Raw genomic sequence first — 19,518 nt, forward strand, 5'->3', positions numbered from 1 at the left:
AGAAAGAAGCCACAGACAGATGGCAAGAGTCCTGAAGAAACCTCCAACTTCTGGAGCCAGAGCCTAGGGTGAGGGTTAGGGTGGCTAGGTGCAAATATCCTATCCCCACAACACACACTGCAAAGAGGGGAATATGGAGCTTCCAGAATAGAAAGGAAAGGCAAGGCAGGTGGGAGGTGGGGAAGGTTGAACACCCAGGGAAGAAGGTTTTTTCTGTGGCGACTTCCTTGAGATGAAAATGTGGGTAGGGTGAGTGTCACTGTGGCTTGACAAACCTATCTTTAACATTCCCTTCCTTTCTGAACCAGCTTCTCTTTCTCTTCCCTCCTCCATTGGCTTCAGGAGGAGGAGGACAAAAGTGGGAAGAGCTCATGGGACAGAGCCAGACCAGTAGAATGGGACCTCCGTGGAGCCAGGAGGTAAGTGGCCTCTCCTATGACATTGGAGTCATCTCTCTCCAAAGTCCTACACATCCTGTTTGATCCTTTTTCACAGAATTGCTCTCTCATGGACTAGAGTTCTAAAGAGAGCTGTATCTTAGAACGAATAAGCAGAATTACTCCCTTAGAAAGGGATGTTGGGAGGGGGGCAGAGAAAAATGTAGAGCTCAGTAAAAATCAATAATAAAAAAGGATGCTAACACTATCTTCTCCCTCTTCCCCCCTTCCCTTCATCTTGCTATCTCTGCCCTCCCAAATTTGTCTCATTTGTTTTCCTCTTGGTTCTCCCCTCACCCACTAGAGTTCTCCAGGTGAGGGGCTTCCCACTGAATGGAGCAGACAGTGGACAAGATCCAGACGAGTGCTGCTAGCTGTCCTGATCTGTGGCCTGCTCCTTGGGTCTTCTGTGCTTTGGGTGTACATCTTCCGGAACTGTGGTCCTCGTAAGGAGATCCTGGAACACCCCTGACCTAGGCATCCCTCCCTCACATGTCCTGGTTCTGACCCCTGAGGCTCCTTGCCCCTACCCTCGTGGTCCATGAGGGTCTAGACTGCTTTTGCCCTGAATCCCACCACAGGACACCGTTCAGGCCCTTTCCTTCTTAACTCGTCCCTCTTCAGTTCCTCGCTAGACATCCTTTGCCAGCCCCTTGGGAAGGCCCTTATTCGGTTTGTTCTTCTTTAGCTCTGAGCTTTTGTTTCACAGGTCCTTGTAAGACGCATGTGTGTTTGGATCTCCTGGCCCACTACCTGGCCTCTGGAAACAGAAGTGTAGACCCCTGCACTGACTTTTTCAGCTTTGTCTGTGCAAAAGCCAATGGGACCAGTAACTCTGTTCAGACTCTTACAGACAAGAACAAGAGCCAGCTGTGGAAACTACTGGGTGAGGACACAGGTTGGCAGACTCTCTGGGAAAACAGATAGCTGAGTCTCAAGTGATCTTGATAGCATTAAATTCTGCAGAACTTCCTTCTTGTTCCTCCACTCTGCCCAACATTCTCCTTTATTCCCATCCCGTTTATTCTTAGTCTTTTTCTTTTCTTCCCTCTCTTTTCTTTCTTGTTTCCCTTTCTGCATCTTCTCTATTGTCCTTATCATCTTTTTGTCTGCACTCTCTCCTTTCTTATCCTGTGGTCAAGCTGAACCACTAAAAACTGGGAGCTCACCTCACTTATCTACACTTTATCCTCTTCTATATCATTGTGGAGAAGTTTCCTGAATATTCCTATACGTTTCCATCCCGTTTGCCCCTGTTCCATTATCCACCCATTCAATTTTTTCATGTTTCTTTCCTAGAGACCCCCAGATCCTGGCACCTAAGATCTGGGGAGGAAAAAGCCTTCCAATTTTATAACTCCTGCATGGACACAGACACCATTGAATCTGCAGGGGCAGGTCCCCTCCAACAAGTTATTGAGGAGGTGAGAAAAACTGGGGTGTCAACATTTCTGAGTAATTCATACGACCAATGCATGCTTGAGGACTGCCCTGATTTTCTAGAATGCAGGTCTCTTTCTCAGGGACTCCAAGTTCTAGGAGAGAGACAGAAATGAAAATACTCTCTGAAGAATCAAGACTCAGAGTGAGAATAGAGAAAGAAGCAGAGGCCTAGAGGGAGTAATGGGCTCAGAAACTTGGAGCTAGTGGCTGTGAGAAGAAGGAGAGATTTACACATCTGGGGCCAGCTCTCATGGGTCCCTATATTGAGTTCTGTCTCTCTTCTTCCTAGCTTGGTGGCTGGAACGTCTCCGGCAACTGGACTTCCTTAGACTTTAACCGAACTCTGAGGCTTCTGATGAGTCAGTATGGCCACTTCCCGTTCTTCAGAGCCTACCTACGACCTCATCTAGCCCCTCCGCACACACCAGTCATCCAGGTGAGGGATAAACTGGCAAAACCACAGCTGCACCTCAGTCTGTCTCGAGGCTATCATTGCTCAGAAAAGCGATTTCAGGCTGGGAGATAAGACATTTGTGAAAAGTAGGGAACAGTCCTATCTTAAGGGAAAATTAGTACTACAAGGATCAGAGCTACTAAGTGTAACCGGGAAAAGGTGTATGAGGGCCAGTTATGAAGAGCAGAGCACTTTTAACCTTCCTTATTGAAAATATGGATTTCTCCTGGACCTCTTTAGTAGTCTTGTCATTCTATCTCCAGAATTGCCCTTTTCTTATTTACTCTTTATTTTCCCAAGGCACCTTTCTAAATTTGAGAGCTAAGAACCTGTCATTTTAATAGATCACCCAATCATCAAGATACAGGCCCTAATCTTTAGCAAAGCATTGCAAGTTTGTGATCTAACCCCTACGCTTATCTCCTGTTACATTCTGTCTCCCCCTTACACTCTACGCTCTGCTGACTCACACATAATGCCAAAAATATTCTTCTTCTCTTTGCATACGCCACTTCCTTGCCTGTAACAATCCTAGAAGACTCCTACATGTTTCAGATGTTAGCTTTGAGAGTCTCTTTCCCGACACACTAGTTACAATTTGGGTGAGGTCCCTCTGTCATCCATTAAATGCTCTCAGCATCTAATACTCTGAAAGACTGTGGCCTCAACAAACTAGATTTCTTCTCAGCAGCCAGTGGCCACTACTAGGTGTTTGTAAATTAATAAATAATGGAGCTATCACTGATATAAGTACTGGAGTGAGGACTGCAATTGTCTACATTTGTCTTTGAATCTCACAACTTCATACAGGGTGATTATTCAAGAAGACATGATAACCATTATAGGAATTCTAAGATTCTAATTTAACACACAGATTCGTGTGCTTAGCTGTTATGTTTGGTTGGATTAGCTAAGACCAGAAATGCTTAAAGGCAGATTTGGAGAGGAGGACATCAATGGAGACTTGGAGCATAGCTAGCATGAAGCTATAAGACACCATAAAAGGGTTACAGTGAAATTCTGAGCTAATGGAAGTATTTGGAATGATAGGACTTCTGCCTTCTGCACAAGGTCAGTGAGAAACTGGCCTGGAGGTTGGGCAAGGCTGAAAATATGAAATCAGGCCAGAAATTATTGTTGACCCACTCAAGAAGAATTGATAACTATTAACTTATGGTAAAAAAAAGAAGAGCTACTGAGTTCTTTCAGAGGCCACCATGTATCTGTGTAGAGATCAAGAATAATCAGCTTTGGAGGCAACCTGAAACAGCTGAGGAGTCTAATTTAACATAGTTGAGTTTGCTCAATTAGAGCAAAAATGGAAACTAAGAACTGAGCTTGAATAGAACATGGTCGGTTTCAACACATTGTTGATGATCCCAGAGACTTTCCAAGGTTAAAAATTAAAAGAGGAGATGCAGGAAGCAACGAGTCACCTTATCAGCTCCAGTCTAAACAATCTCTTGAGTAAGTTTAGGTAGAAAGAATAGACGACAGCGGAGCCCATGGGAAACTTAAGCAAGAGGAATGGAAGAGTGCAAGGGATCATGGAGATTGAAGACGGGCCACCATGGGTGGGATCACAAGGGAAAAGGGAGAAGCTACAGAACGAAACTACAGATTCTAGAGATTCCCTCACATGCAGAGTAGAGAACTGGAAGATACCATTGAAAATTTGCAGCCAGTCACAAAATTTTTCTAAGACAGAGATTGTAATTAGACTTCAAGGGGACAGTAAAGAAATTGAAACAATGGGCAAAGATGCTTTTTTCTCTCTAATCTTTGGACATAAAATGCAATAAAAGGTCAGTTAAAAGATTATTTTCAAGGTGAAATAAAAGTATGGAGGTCAGATCGGGAGAGGGGTATTAAAATTAGAAGAGAGAAAGGAGAGCATGAACACAAGGATTCTCTGAATCAAAGTACATTGGGACCTGTGGAGTGCCAAGTTCAACAGATCCCCTACATTCAGTATCAATGTAAATGGTACTTCAACCTGAATACCTTTTAAAAAATAAGTTAATGCAACATCTATATGAACAAACTATCCAATTTTCATTTATTTGTAATTCTAACAATACATTTTTTTCAAAATTGGTCAAAACCATTATGGTTCTTTGAAAAAATTATAATTTTAAAATAGAATACAGTGTGGAATTTGGTGCTAGGGATTGAATCCAAGGCATCATCTGTGAGAAGCAAGTACTCTACTGGAGAATCATGCTGCAAGCTCCTAACGTAGAACTAATTTTAAAAAATTCATGACAAGCAAAGTTTTGATGTTTTATTCATGATGGATCTTTCTGCATTAATTTTGTTTTAGAAGTATGTATTAAAATGTGCATCTTGTTACTGAGTTTGAGTACTTCTTAATTAGTGCACCTGACATGGGTGTCTCTCATCCTTGTCTCTAGATCTACACTGGCACAAAGAGTAGCTTCCTCTAAACAAATCTGTGTGTTCCTCTGTTGCTGAGAAGGTCAGCGTTTACATGCATAGACTTTCCCCATAGTCCCTGTCTTTCTTTGTAGACTCTTTTCTCTCTCTCATTTCCTTATTCTCAATTCCCCGTCTCGCATGGGCCCTCCCCTACCTTCCCATGCCTACACTCTCCATCCCCTATGCTCCTACTTCTCTCCAGTCTCTCTTATGTCCAGATAGACCAGCCGGAGTTTGACATTCTTCTCCAGAAAGAGCAGGAACAGAAGATCTATGCCCAGGTAAGATTCCACACAATATGCCCCCTTAACCCCCAAGCAAAAGCCTTCTAGCTTCGGTGACTAAAGTTCCCCTCTCTAGATCCTGCGGGAACAGTTGACTTACCTGAATCGGCTGGGAACTTTACTGGGAGGCAACCCCCAGAAAGTGCAGCAACATGCCGCCTGGTTCATCTACTTTACCTCACGGCTGTTCCAGTTCCTGAGACCACTAGAGCAGCAGGAGGCACAAGACAAGCTCTTCCACGTGGTTACGATTAATGAACTGCAGGTACCTAGAACTGAGGTCTTGAGGACTTGATGCTTGATGGCCTCTCAAAAACGTTCTGTTTTATTTTCATCCTCCTTGTACCCTTAATTTCTTTACTTTAAAAAATGCATGCATTTATTATGTGGGGAGCTGGAGTGTATATGGAAGCCAGAGAACAATTCTCAGGAGTTGAATTCTTGCCTTCCATAATATGGGCTGGGAGACTGAACTCAGGTGGTCAGGCTTTGTGACAAGTACCTTTAACCACTGAACCATCTTATTGGGCCCTTACTTCCTTTCATTTCTGTTTTGCTGTAACTCTAGTCTTCTTCAATCCTTCCCCTAGCAAGCCACTCCCTCTTCTTTCCCTCTCTGTCCTGTTCCTTTTGTTGTGCTTCCCTTCTCTCAACTTTGTGTCTTTTCTCAAGGAAATGGCTCCTGCCATCGACTGGCTGTCCTGTTTACAAGCTACCTTCACACCGATGTCCTTGAATCCCAACCAGACCCTTGTGGTCCGTGACCTAGACTACTTGAGAAACATGTCACAGCTGGTAGAAGAGGAGCTGCTGACAAACAGGTTCGCCCAGGTTGAGTTGAACAGATATTGGGCATGGCAGGAGAGTGAGGACACAAAGGTTTCAGGGACATCTTGAGTGAGAGGCGTCTGCTACATGGGGGGGGGGGGGACAGAGAAGGGAAGAGTGGGCAGCACAAAAGAAAACATAAAAATCATGAACTATGTAAGGCTTTGAAATGTGAGGACCAAGTGATGCATAAAATGCAGGACACAGGGGTGAGACAAGATGAAGCGTCTGTCAGGAATGCAACATCAACCTTTAAGGAGCTCCCAAACTATAGGTAATGCCTGATGTTCAACTCTGAAAGGCATGAACCCAGCTCTTCTGTATAATATCTCAGGGGTGACATTGTCTAGACATCCTTTAGAGGGGAGGCAAAGCAGCAAACATGGACCTCTGCCGTTTTGTAAGTGTGCCTGGAAAGACAGATGCCAGCAGGACCAAGGCAATTTACAACCCAGCTTGGTCGTATGTAGCAATCTGTCTTCGGGTGAGCTGAGGTTTCCTGGTTGTGGAAGTAATTGAATCCAGTCCTTCCTTTCCCTGTAACTTCACAAGGCAACATCTTAACTTGATTCCTCTGTCACCCCAAAGTCAAATCAAGACTGGTCTTGATATGGCTGTTGTTCTTTGCAAATATAGAGGACAGGGCTGCGTACAGGTAGACCAAGGTGATTTTTTGAAGTGGCTCTTCATTTGGGCATGTTTAGGTTGACAATTATATCTCCACAGGGACATGATACAGAGCTACATGATCTTGGGGCTGGTGGATACCCTCTCTCCAGCCCTGGACAGTAAATTCAGGGAAGCACGCAGAGAACTGAGACAGAAACTAGGAGAACTGAAGGAACGACCACCCCTGGTAAGGAGAGAAGGTGACATCTTTTCTATATTGGGGCATATATTGATTTATTTCCAGAGGGAAAAATGTATAAGAAGAGAACTCTCACCTTGTGGAATTAGGCAGGTTTAGAAGGCAGATTCTATTTTTGGAACCAAGATACCACCTGGCTACTTCAGTGGCATTTGACTGAACATTAGCGTTTCAATATTAAAGTGAAATTAAGAAGAACCCTTCCCCTGCAATAACTCTTGAACAAGGTCTGTTTTCCTGAACTCTTTGCTTTGAAGACCTGGACCTAAAGCTTAAGATTTATCCTCATGAACGATAGTTGACACACAGAGGCCATCTAGAAGAGTCCATGTTTGGTGTTTAAATGTGCATAACAGAATTCATCTCTGACCCAGTGAGATTTGGGGGCAGAGCTACAAATGGACTTGGTTGGCTAGATCTTCATATATCTGAGGAGAAGGGTGGATACGAAATGTGTAGAACCAACCAACCAGTCAGAGGCATTATCTGAGATACACAGATCTGCCTCAGAGAATTCCCTGACATCCTCTGTCAGATCAATTCAAATGTAAGTGGAGATGTCTAGAGCACTGGGCACCTGCTCACCTTAGTGAAGGTCTCAGTTTATGGTCTTGAGAAAAAACACTTTTTTTTTCTTGTAAATTTGTGGGCAATTTCTATACCTTAAGAAAATCTTTAAGAATATTTATTCAGTGCCGGGGAAATGGCTCAGTAGCTAAAAATGCTTGTCTCTCAAGGGTAAGGACTTGAGCTTGAAAACCCAGTTTGATGCAAATTGCAGTAGTAGCACCTGTAACCCCACAGTTTCTGTAGTAAGATGGGATGGAGATATAGGAGAACTCCCTGGACATTTGGGACTTGGTAGCTTGGTGTATAAAATGGCAAAAAAAAAAAAGTCTCAAACAAAATGGAAATGGAGGATTAACACCTGACATTGTCTTCTGAACTCTACACATGCAAGCATGACAACTAATACACATCCCCCACGACGTCCCCAAATTTATAAAGAGAAAAAGTCCTAACAGAGACTGAAGTGTAGCCGTTGTTTATTTATGGTCTATAAAGGCTTAGATAATTTCCTTCATTGGCTTAATCCTCAGTTTTTTATGAGGTAACACAAATATTGTTATATGTTTGCGTTTACTCACCTTTTGTTTTTTTAAAGACAGAGTCTCACTGTTCAGTTCGGACTGTCCCAGAACTCACTATGTAGCTCAGGCTGCCTCAGATTCACAGAGATCTGCCTGCTTCTGCCTCCTGAGTGCTGGGATTAAAGGTGGTGTGGCACTACACCCAACACATTTTATGTTTATTTTAGAGACGGAGCAATGAATATATTACTCTGAAGGAAGCTGGCTATAGTATAAGTTAGAACAGTGATTGTCTCTGGCTGTCTGGTTTCAAGGTCAGTTTGTTTCTCCATTGTGCCCTAGACCATTCTCCTTTAGGATGGTCCCTCAGTGTGGGACAGATTCACAAGAAGCTACTTAGGCAGCCTATCTCTTGATCAGATGAAGTAGAGCATAACACCAACTGCAAACTTCCTGGCAAAAACAGATTCCTGTAAATGCCGGCACTGTGGCATGAGGTCATGTCTTGGAAGGCATAAACATGTCAACACAGAGAGTCATGCTTAAAGAATGTGGAAGGCTTACAAATCCTGTAATCACCATCCTTTTCATTGGGGGTATATAATTGCAAAATGTGTATCATGTTCTGCCAACAAATAGTCACATGATGACCTTGGAGAAGCTGCTTTGATGTTCAGAACAGTACAAAAAAATGACAGCATCTGGCTACAAAGTCATTGCCGGGCAGCAGTGAACACCACTCACTAAATGCTCCAGGGCCTTTAGTTCCCATTTCCCAGATTCACAAACAGGTGTGTGAATGAGAAATGACTTCCCGCCGGGCAGTGGTGGCGCATGCCTTTAATCCCAGCACTCGGGAGGCAGACACAGGCGGATCTCTGTGAGTTCGAGACCAGCCTGGTCTACAAGAGCTAGTTCCAGGACAGGCTCCAAAACCACAGAGAAACCCTGTCTTGAAAAAAAACCAAAAAAAAAAAAAAAGAGAGAGAGAGAGAGAGAGAGAAATGACTTCCCCAAGACCGCACTGCTCTTAAATGAAGAAACAGGTTTCAAAATAAATCTGGTTGGCTCAAGAATCTATATTTTTAACACACCGGGCAGAATTGAGAAATACGTGGGTGATACAGCTTTGGGTTAGCAAACTCTTCTTTAAAAGGCAAGATAGCTAAGTATATTTGGTTTTACATTCTATATGGTTTATGATGTTAACACTTGACTATTGCAGTGGCCCAAAAGACAGAGCTAGGTTCATAAAGAACACAGTTTAGACAATAGATACCCTTGGTGACTCCTGGAGCAGGGTGATTGGAGAGGGTCTCAGTATCAGGAAGAACCCTTAGGAGCAGGTAAAACTGAAGCATTGTTTAGAGAAAAGACATTGCCTGGCCTTATGTCACAAGAGCAAAGCATGAATCAGACTGGCTAAAACTGGCCTAGTATGTAGGGTCCTCCTCATGACTCTGGCTGAGAAGAAACATTGGGACTTTGCATGCAAGATTGGACCTAGTGCTACTGATGATGGTTCTTGTGGGTGGTTGAGAACGGAATCAGCAAATAGGAGAACACTGAGGTGGAAATCAGAGAAGAGAGGGTCTGGCAGGTTACTGTAAAGATGCTTGCTTTTCTTTTCATGAAATGGGACATTTATAAAATTTATCTGTTTATATTTTAAAAGAGCATGTTTCGAGATAAGCAATGGAATTTGCTGGCTTGTGATTTAAGAGGCAACATCGAGTCAGAGGCAATACCAGATTCTGGGATTGATTTTTAGTTCCAGACAGTGGTTATTAATTGAAGACCTCTGACCCCTCTGAGAAATTCTAATGTATGCTCTTAGTTTGAAATCAGTAAGTGTCATATCTGACCCCCTTTTTTTTGGTTGGTTTTGAGTACATGGTCAATGGAAATGTCTATTAAACCAGGTATTTCTTTTATGAAACTTGCAAAGCTGGTTTTGGGGCAATGAAAGCAAGATTTCACATTTGTGCCCATGCAATGAGAGCTATTTATATTCATCCCATCATCCCAATTTATTTAGACATTTTAAAATTTGTTTAACAAGTCATTTCAGTTGTCTTTTTTCTTGGCTCTTGGGTCATCTGCAATTTTTCTCAATGTTTCTTAATCCAGAATACTATTAATATCTTGTTAGAAAAGCATCAAGTAATGCTTTATTTAGCTATAGATTCATCTATTCATTTATGTTATTTTTTTGTTGTTTTTGATTTTTTTTGTCTTAGAACTTCTAGTCTTCCTGCCTCAGCCTCTCAACTGTAGGATTACAGATGTTTGCCACTACCTATGGCAAGGGGGGGGGGGGGCTATGTGACAATATTTGTTGAGTACCAACTATAAAAAGTGTTTCTCTGGGTGCCCATTATGTAGCAGTAAATGAAATAGACAAGCATTACTGCCTTGGGATATTTTTAGTTCAGTAAAAAAAGATAATAAACTATACTGCTGGGTAGTGTTAGGAAGAAAAGCAAAACATTAAAAAAAGAGAAAGAATGCAAGAGAAAGAGCAGTTATGATTATCAGTAGGCAGGCCAGAAATGGTCAAATTAGCTGTGAGTCATTCTCATGACGTTTAGTTATGGTACAATCAGACAAGAGTCCCCTCACATTGCCCCATCATTCCACAACAATTTTTTCATCTCATTTAGTATGGCGTGATTTGTGATTTGACCAGATTCTTTCCTGATATTAAGATAATGCCACCAGAGTGGCAATAGAATTTACAGAGTAGTGCCAGTGGAATTCCAGTGGAATTTAGAATAAACAGGGTGCTTTTAAGGAATTATGTCACCCGATCTTCAAAACTGAGAGGAAGGTAGAGTAGACATTGCTCTTGTTTGTACAGCTGGTCTACCTGAAGCACCCAGATTTAAGTTAATAGTTCACATTAGTAAATTCTGGATACTGTGTTTACGGACTGTATGGTAGATGTCTTTAAGGGCAAATTTAGTTTACCAACAGATTTCATAGATATTTGGAGTAATTTACATTTAAAAATTAGGATGTGGCATTCTAATAGATATGCATGTGTGCATTTGTGTAAGCAAGCAGTCCTGGACCAACCCTCATTTCTGCTGGGTTCACTCTCCAGTTTAGTGCAGCCCCTCTGTGTCCTGTGCTTCTGATACGTGATGCTGTTAGTTATTGTGAAGCCCTTATCTGTGTTTTTAGGAGACTCTTATCTGTGTGTGTAGCTCCTAGTCTATATTTCACCCCAGTTTAATGAATCCTTTAAACAGATACATTTTTATTATTTTGACATTGTTGGTCCTCGGGGACACTACCGTGGCCTTTGATAGTCACACATTATTTTCATGCCTTCAAAAAAATATTCCTTTAATAATTCATTAGAGAATTTTATCTAGAAGTCCTTACATACTTTTGGGCTCTTTCTTGTTTTCTATCATTTCTGCATATTGTCATTTATGGTTGGTCGGAGATGTAAGCACCCATTTTCACTGCCCTAAAATGAATCCACTGAGGTTGATTATCTTGGGTTTGGAGTATTTCTCTCATCCTTTATATTCCAGAGATCTTTCCCTCCTCTATTCCCACATTCTCTGTAATGCTGAGGCACTTCCCACCCTTCCCTGTCTGGAGAGATGGGTAGGATTCTAGTCTGAGCAATGTGCTTGATACTTAGTATTTTGCTTTTACCTCTTCTAGAAGCAAACTATTACTGAAAGCCCATATTTACTGCTTTGTAGAATTTTACACTAACATACACACACACACTTTGAGATTGGGCATAGATTGGGTAGAGAAAGAGAGTTTCTCCTTTCAGTTTACAGTTTAAGAATAGGGGTCTTGGAGGAAGGAGGGTGTGGACTATTTTGGTGGTGGGCTTGGGGCCAGGTGGGATACTCCTCCTTAGCTTCTCAAGAGTCTTTTGTTTCTCAGAGGAATGCCTCACAGAGGTCTTGCTTTCATACCAATAGGCAACAAGTATGGGTCCTGAAGGAGAAAGGGAAGCCTTTTCTTTCTGCTGAACAACAGTGAGCATTGCCAGAGAAAAATGACAAATGAAAATGTGTGTTTGTGATTGTTGTTGTCTATATGTATAGTGTATGCATGTATGTATTGGAAATGCTCATATGTGCACAGATAGAGCCTGAGGTTGACACCAGGTATCTTTTATCCATCTCCACCTTTAGTTTTTGAGGCAGTGTGTCTCACAGAACCTAAAACTCATTGATTCAGATATAATGGATGGAAGTCTATTAGTTTCCGGAGTCTGTTTTTCTCTACCCCACCCAAGGGATGAACCTCCATGCCTGACTTTTTATGTGGGTTAATCAAGTCCTTACATTTGTGTGGCAGGCACTCTAATGCCCAAGTCATCTCCCCATTCTTGGGACACAAAAATTTAAAAAAACATCAAAGAGAACATCCTTTGAGATGAAGGTCTATGCAAGATTGGTGTTGGGATGTGATTAAAGCAGACGCCTGGCCAGGTCTCACTCACTCCAGTGTGTTTTTGCAGCCAGCCTACCCACGATGGATGAAGTGTGTGGAAGACACAGGAACCTTCTTTGAGCCTACCTTGGCAGCACTGTTTGTTCGGGAAGCCTTTAGCCCCAGCATCCAAAGTGCTGTATGTGAGAGCCTTTCTCTGTCTACAACCCTCTGCCCTTCACACACAACACACCTTGCCCTGCTTCTATAGAGTGTGCCCTTGTTTGGGGTGCACAAGGAAGGAACCAGGCAGAAAACAAATTCAACTAAGAGGGAACCCAGAGACTTACTCAGTCTCTTGGGCAAGTCCAGTTTAGCCACAGGACACAAGTAACCACAGTATGAATTGACTCGAACACCTTCCTTTCCTGGACTTTCCTGGTATTGTGTTTCTTCAACCATAAAAAAAATCTAACTCCTTGACCTTTAAGGCTCCTCCCTGTTTGTATAAGAGTTTTGAACAACACTTGATATACCATGAGATCAGGATTATGTAATTTCACAGAGGGCAAATGAGTAACTTCCGAATAAGTGGTGGACTTAGTGAGAAAGGGACTCGTGAGCATTTTACCTGTAATATTTTTAAACTGACATTATTTTCCTGGTTTAATAGGAGAGGGGAATGAGCCAAGAGTAACTGAACAAGTTACTTAGTGTCATGAAGACACCAAATACCAGTCAGCATTTGAACTCAGTCTGAAGCCAGAGTCATTTCTGACATTGTCACCCAAGTCCTTCCACCAACAAAGAATGTATATAAGACAGTAAGCATTTGAGAAATGAGGAATATGGCTCAAACTCTGTGGCTCTGAGAACTCCAATCTGCTGAGAAGCCAAGGAATGTAGGAAATAGGAAATATGTCTTAAGTGGGAGGGCATGAACACAAAGGCCTTGAAACCAAGATGGAAACAGTAACTTCCCATGCCCTTTGCTGAGAGAGTTGTTTGTCCCTCAGGAAAAGCACCCATCAATCTCAGATATCCAGATGGCCCCTTCTTGAGGCAGCTAACTCATAACCCTCTCTGTGCTTGGCACTGCCTTTGTAGCCCTGCAGATCTTCATGCCCTGGGTATTTGTGGTACTCTAAGAAATAGACTCTTTTGTGAGCTCTTTCCCTTTCTCTAGCAGCTTCTGGAGCCTAGTAGGCTCTTTAGGGCCAAGATCTCTTTACACAATACAGCAGGACCGGGGCTCAGATTGACCCTAATACCACTTTCCTTTTCCTGACCTCATCTTCACAGGCCATGGAATTATTTGCTGAGATCAAGGATGCTGTAATTATACGCCTCAAAAAACTTTCCTGGATAAGTGAGGAGACCCTGAAAGAGGCCCTGAACAAGGTAAGTCCAGGAGTACAGGCCGGTTTGGGACTATTTAAGAGACAGTTGATCACTGGATTAAGAGATAGGGATGGAGGAGAGAGAAAGGGGCACATAGTACAAATCAAGTGTGGATGACAGAGTTCATGGTTCTTGAGGGTTTCTGAGGGTATTCTGGTTGCTTACGAACTTTTGTTTCTCTTTCCAGCTCACCAAGCTGCAGGTGGAGATGGGGGCTCCCAAACAGGACTTGAAGCCTGAGCTAGCCAAAGAGGAATACAGTGATGTGGGTCTTTGTTCCTTTCAGTGCCCCTTATGTCCTTGACTTCTGACTTCTCTGACCCAACTGCAAAGCAATCCATTTTCTATGGGCAATTCTGAGCCAGCCTCCTTTTTGCACTGGTGCTGAAGGGATCTTATAGACCAAACAAAATGGAATTTTCTAGGGCTTTTATGTATATATACATGCATGTACACACATGCATTCTGTGATGTGTCTATGTTTATCTCCATGATGATGCATGTCAACTTTGTCCCAACATAAGGTGATATCACAGGGTGGTTTTTGCTAAATGTGATTGCATGTTTATCAGAGCTTTCATGTTTAGGTTTAAATGTGCCCAGTTCCCTCCTTTTGTATTCATCTTGATGAATCTAAACGACCTGCTGCCTCTTTCCCAGATACAACTTGGTCCTAACTTCCTTCAGTCTTTCCTGAGCTGTGCACGGTCCCTCCAGGGCAGAAATGTGCGGCACTTCTTGCAGCCTTTTCCCTCCCACAGGTATGAGAATAGACACCCCATCCCAGAGATGGGCTAAGAACAGTGACAACAGTCACAGAGTTCATGACCATGGTTGGGAGAGACTGCATGTGGCCTTGCAAAGACAGTAGATGATGGAACTGTGCTTGCATTCACTCTCCACACAGATGGACGGGATCTCCCTGGGGAGTCAAGGCCTACTATTCAGTATCTGACCACGTGGTGGTCTTCCCGGCTGGCCTTCTTCAGCCTCCGTTCTTCCACCCTGGCTACCCCAGGTATGGACCATTCTCGGAAGGTGAGTCTTTTGGTAGGGGATCTCAAGGGGGATTAATAGGTTGTTAGGATGGGTAAGACTTGGAGATGGAAAATGGCAATAAATATTTTTGAAGGTTTCTGAAAGTAAAGGAAGACTTTATCTCCCTTAGAGCCGTGAACTTTGGCGCTGCTGGCAGCATCATGGCCCATGAGCTCTTGCGTATCTTCTATCAGCTCTGTGAGTAATGAGTCATTGGGAGGTAGGGCCACGGCAATCACTAGGCAGGATATCAAAGGAGGCCTGAGGGAAGAGGAAGGTTATACAAAGTCTCCACAGGGACCAGTCTGAGGAATGATCCGTGTTCCTGGGAGCCAGGTCCATCTGATTTTTATCATTTTTTTTTCTTGTTCCATTTTCAACAGTACTCCCTGGAGGCTGCCCAGCCTGTGACACCCACGTCCTACAGGAAGCGCTTCTGTGCCTGGAGCGCCATTATGCTGCCTTCCCCTTACCCAACATGGCCCCCTTCAATGGTTCTCACACACTCCTGGAAAATGCTGGAGATATAGGAGGCCTGGCCATTGCATTCCAGGTGTGCCAAGGTCCCTGTCCTTCTGTTTTCCTTCCACTACCCCTCATGAAAACATAGTTGCATAGCTTTCTGCCCTTCACATTCCCACTGAACAGATGGCAACTTGGGACCCCCTTCCTACTCTGTAGATCCCCCACCTTCTAGAACAACTGTAGGTCTTCTGGTAAGTACCCTTTCTTCTTGCTTCAGACCAGTAGACAAGTAGAGTAGCAAGAGTTAGATAAGGCAGCTTAGGAACTTGTTGGGGTACTAGGCTATGTAACTAGCATCAGACTTCTAAGTGCCTACAGATCTGAAGCCTGACAGAAATTTCTATCCCATGCCCATATCTAGGCATACAGCAAGAGGATAGCAGAGCACAGTGGGGAGATGACCTTGCCCACCCTGGACCTCAGCCCCTATCAGCTCTTCTTCCAAAGCTATGCCCAGGTGAACATTTCTCTCTACACTGAATTCATATCAGTTCAGGACCCTGTCACGGATGCAAAAAGGATGCTTGTCCCATGCTACACTGTTCCATACTCACAAGCAGGCTGGCGTGGATCCCCACTTGTCCTTTTCTCTCTATAAGATAAACCTGTTGTTCCTTCCTTTCTCATACTTCAGAAATACAGACCACTTTGAGGGAGCCAACGACAGTCTAGACATATGGCCACACTGCTTAGAGACCTCAGTCCTGGGGCTAGTTTCCAAACTGGCATCACTCCTTTTAGGACTTTGTGCTGTGACATCAGCATGGCCTACACTTCTTCAACACACCGATGACTCCCTTACAAAACTCCACTACTAACCCCCACTTCAGTCCCTTATAAACGGTAACATTATACAGTCACGCTTCTTCTACACGGCTGGTGCCATACTGATTGATTCACACATAGTAAGTTCTCCATGTGGTTCCTGAGTACCCTGGCCCTTCTTCTTCTTGTTCTGTATACTGATCTCCTAGCCCTTATATCCAATCTCTTCCTATAATCCTATGAGACTTTCTCTCCTCCTTACCATTCTTTGATCCTCTTCCTCTTCAGGTGATGTGTGGAGAGTCGAGCTCACAAGACCCTCAGGACATTTATAGCCCTCCCAGTCTTCGAGTCCATGGACCCCTCAGCAACACCCCAGCCTTTGCCAAACATTTCCGTTGCCCACATGGTACCCTTCTGAACCCCTCTGCCCGCTGTAAACTCTGGTAACTTGGCTACCAAAGAAATTGATGCAGATATGCGGGCATCTAGCCCCACCTTTGAAGTAAAAAAAAAAATGTATTTTTTTCTTTCTGTTCCAAAATTAAAAGCATGTTTAGCTTTAGATCTCTCTCCGTGTGTTTTTCAGTGTTTACCTGGGCACTATGGGGACATGTGAGTTACAGCTCATGTATGGAGGTCAGAGGACAGCACTGCCTATCAGTCCTTGCCTTCTACCTTGTTTTGAGACAGGTGTAATAAGTCAGTGTTAATACCAGGATGACTGCTCCTCCAGTTATGGGTACTCCCCTGTCCCCACCTCCCATCTGTGTGTGTCTCACTGTAAGAATGCCGAGGTTACTCATGTGGTTGACTGTATCTGACTTTAAGTGGGTTCTGGGGACTTTCTGCTGCCATCATGTAACCCCCAGAGCCATCTCCCCAGCCCAGTCTGTCATCTCTCGATGCATCTTTCCTGCTGTGCTCCATTCCTAGAAGTCAGGAAGGAGAAGAGGGAAAAGTGCCAAGAAAGGCTTCATCGACACTGCAAAATCAGCCACAGTTGGTGAGATGCTGGGACTGAAGGTCAATACGTGGGCAAAAGGCCAGGCAGTTCAACAGCCCAGGGAGAGAACCAGAACTTCGGTTTGCAATTGTTTTCAGGATTTTATTGCTATTGCTATTTTATTGTCACTATCTCCTCCCTCTAATCTGCTGCTTAAGACAAAGCTTAAGCGTTAGAAGGGTGTGGGTCTGGTGTCTTTGGCCCTGGGGTATGAAATTCTGGGTTGGGGTGGCAATCAGGGAGTGGCAATGAGAGAGTTGGGAAAACTCTGTGACTGCACCCTAAAGTCAGGTGCTTCTCAGACACGGGGAGTGCGCTTGCGTTTTGAGGAGGCATCTTGGAGAAGAGGTGAACAGGCAATCACGAAGCGGAGGTAGGTGTCCAAGTACTCGTGAAGGAGCCAGACTACTGCCTCCACCTCAAAGTCTCTCATAAAAAATCACAATGCTGGCCAAGTTGAAGCAGAAGGCTAGGTTAAAGAGGTGGTCCTGGATAGTTGCTCCCTGGGCGATCGTGTCTTCTTCCTGCTGGGCCATATCCATCACCTGCCACAGCTCACCCACTGAGGAAGCCACAAAGTGTTCTTCGAACTGCTCTTGGCCCTGGTCTTGAATATGAAAAAGGGGCAGCCCCAATCTCAGTCCTGGTCTCTACCACGATGAGGAGTGGGTCGAGGATGGAGCGACAAGTGAGTGCCAATTTGCCAGCTATAATGTTGGCCTTGACTTGAAGCGAATGCTCTAACTAGAAGGCTTTTTAGACCTCACTTCAACCACAGCCCCATCCCAAACACATATGACCTCCAGTCCTCTTACAAGTTCCTCTCTTTACAGTGTTTCACTCTTTGGGGAGTGAGGTACACACCCTCAAGAATGAAGGCAAAGCCCCCCTAAGTAAATGCTTTACTTCCTCAAGAGCTTTGGATAATTGCAGCTAGCCTCTGCTGTGGCCTGACTAAGACTTCCTAATGCCAGTTTGCCTATCATTTCATATTCATGGTGATGGAGAACATGAGTTAGCTCCTGAAAACCAAGCCCTTCCCAGCTGAGCCTGACTTAATCAGCTGCTGGAGCCTGAATTCAACACAAGCCTATGTTAACTGACACCCTCTTCCTGCATACACACTCTCTCCTCTACCTACCTGCAGAGGACATTTTCTCTTTCTGACTGCCGTCATCATCCAGGCTTGTGCTGCCCTTCAGAGTCCTCACCCCCTTCACTTGTAGCAGCAGCAGGACAGCTGTCAGGAAGGTTGCCCTGTGGAGCTGAGAGCATAGGGAAAGGATGGGCCTCCTCTCCCACGCTGCCTTTCGCCCAATCCACAGGTCTGTCTCAGTCCTTACCCCATGCCCGCATCGCTTTTCCTCCTTCTCTTCCATAGGACCTCTGACTCTATGTGTTCTATGACATCACTGCCATGGGTCTAACCCACATTCTAGAACATTATACCATTCCATTTCCAGATAGAAGGGTGGGAAATGACAGATGTTTCTAAAATGACCGTATGAGTCACCTTGTAGATCACAACCCATGGGGACTCCAGCATTTGACAAGTACCATCGCATCTATGACACCATCTCCACAGCTGCCTGTCCTCCAAAGCAACAGCATTCTCATAGTCAATGACTTAGACGAAAAGAAAGGTTCACTGGGAAAATACATCTCCCATGCAAGATCACAACCATCAGTGGGCAAAGCAGGATTTCCCATTAGCGTTTCTGAGTCTGCATATGACACCTACTTATAATTCCATGTAGCTTTTCTCTGTGCAAGGTGGTTGGCACAGATGAGGCCAACGACTTTCTACACACCAGTATCCTTAAGTCCACACATGCGCCTGGTGCGCTACATGGAATTTGAAGTCTGTTGAAATATGGGAATAAGAACTAGGGCATAGGTGCTGGTGGAGAAAGTACACACAGTCTGTAAGACAGACAGAGAGGCAGAGAGACAGAGACAGAGATGGAACTCCATGCACAGTGCACAGGGATGCATAGTGATAGAGGTTGGAAGCTAGGCTTATGGAACAGTCATGCACTTCCAGTTACTCCGGAGGGGAGGAAACAGCAGGAAATCACTAGTTCAAGGCCTGCCTGTTTTACAGAGTGCCTTCGGTCAAGGATGAGAAATTTAGGGAGACCCTAATTCATAAAAGTTCACTTTTAAAGGAGCTGAAGATGTAGCTCAGTGGCAAAATGCCCAGCATGGGCCAGCACCTGGGTTCAATCTCCAGTACTACAAACAAATGAAAACAAAACACAAAACAAAAACAAATGAACACATGAGGAAATATATGCAAAGATCATTATCTTGTCTCTGAGTAGAGGGTATTTTTTTTTAACTCTTTTCCTTATTTTTCTTAGACTTTATCCTGTTGTTTACATCTAGGCTGAAGTACCTTCTTTTATCTTGTTTCTTCTTGTACTCTTAGTCACAGAGAAGCTGTTTCAAGGGTGTCTGACAGCTCCTTGCTTGGTAGAGGGGTGAGAGTCTATTGAGAGAAGGCAGTGCGGCAAGGGGACAAAGATA

At 43.9% G+C, this 19,518-nt stretch overlaps 2 protein-coding genes across 3 annotated transcripts; one reads left to right on the top strand and one right to left on the bottom strand.

Annotated features, from left to right (window-relative positions):
• The first annotated feature begins 326 nt into the window (after nucleotides 1–326).
• Kel (Kell metallo-endopeptidase (Kell blood group)) lies at nucleotides 327–16,473 on the top strand. Of its 2 annotated transcripts, none has more exons than XM_057779011.1 (18): nucleotides 327–419; nucleotides 742–883; nucleotides 1,147–1,323; nucleotides 1,737–1,861; nucleotides 2,170–2,316; nucleotides 4,992–5,054; nucleotides 5,134–5,322; nucleotides 5,730–5,878; nucleotides 6,612–6,741; nucleotides 12,343–12,453; nucleotides 13,557–13,655; nucleotides 13,843–13,920; nucleotides 14,316–14,416; nucleotides 14,563–14,673; nucleotides 14,824–14,891; nucleotides 15,077–15,246; nucleotides 15,580–15,675; nucleotides 16,272–16,473. In XM_057779011.1, the coding sequence occupies exons 1-18, from the start codon at nucleotides 372–374 to the stop codon at nucleotides 16,431–16,433; spliced, it is 2,166 nt and encodes a 721-aa protein (XP_057634994.1). In that variant the 5' UTR covers nucleotides 327–371; the 3' UTR covers nucleotides 16,434–16,473. The 2 variants fall into 2 exon arrangements, with proteins under 2 accessions (XP_057634994.1, XP_057635002.1); XM_057779019.1 differs by lacking the exon at nucleotides 16,272–16,473 and adding an exon at nucleotides 15,342–15,409 and having other exon boundaries at nucleotides 15,580–15,636.
• A 935-nt stretch (nucleotides 16,474–17,408) lies between these two features.
• Llcfc1 (LLLL and CFNLAS motif containing 1) lies at nucleotides 17,409–18,368 on the bottom strand. Its single transcript, XM_057791138.1, has 3 exons — nucleotides 18,333–18,368; nucleotides 18,131–18,254; nucleotides 17,409–17,596 (listed from the first exon to the last, which is right to left on the bottom strand). Exons 1-3 carry the CDS (start codon nucleotides 18,366–18,368, stop codon nucleotides 17,409–17,411), a joined length of 348 nt encoding a protein of 115 aa, XP_057647121.1.
• Between the last annotated feature and the right edge of the window lie 1,150 nt (nucleotides 18,369–19,518).

The sequence above is a fragment of the Chionomys nivalis genome, chromosome 1, assembly GCF_950005125.1.
Source record: "Chionomys nivalis chromosome 1, mChiNiv1.1, whole genome shotgun sequence".
In the NCBI taxonomy this organism is placed as follows: domain Eukaryota; kingdom Metazoa; phylum Chordata; class Mammalia; order Rodentia; family Cricetidae; genus Chionomys; species Chionomys nivalis.

Coding starts and splice junctions, on each gene's coding strand:
- Kel (XM_057779011.1), top strand. CDS start 372: ATGGGACAGAGCCAGACCAGTAGAATGGGACCTCCGTGGAGCCAGGAG. Junction 884..1,146: donor CTTCCGGAACTGTGGTCCTC/GTAAGGAGATCC, acceptor TTTGTTTCACAG/GTCCTTGTAAGACGCATGTG. Junction 15,676..16,271: donor TCTTCCAAAGCTATGCCCAG/GTGAACATTTCT, acceptor CTTCCTCTTCAG/GTGATGTGTGGAGAGTCGAG.
- Llcfc1 (XM_057791138.1), bottom strand. CDS start 18,368: ATGGAAGAGAAGGAGGAAAAGCGATGCGGGCATGGG. Junction 18,255..18,332: donor AAAAGCGATGCGGGCATGGG/GTAAGGACTGAG, acceptor CTATGCTCTCAG/CTCCACAGGGCAACCTTCCT. Junction 17,597..18,130: donor AGAGAAAATGTCCTCTGCAG/GTAGGTAGAGGA, acceptor TTCATATTCAAG/ACCAGGGCCAAGAGCAGTTC.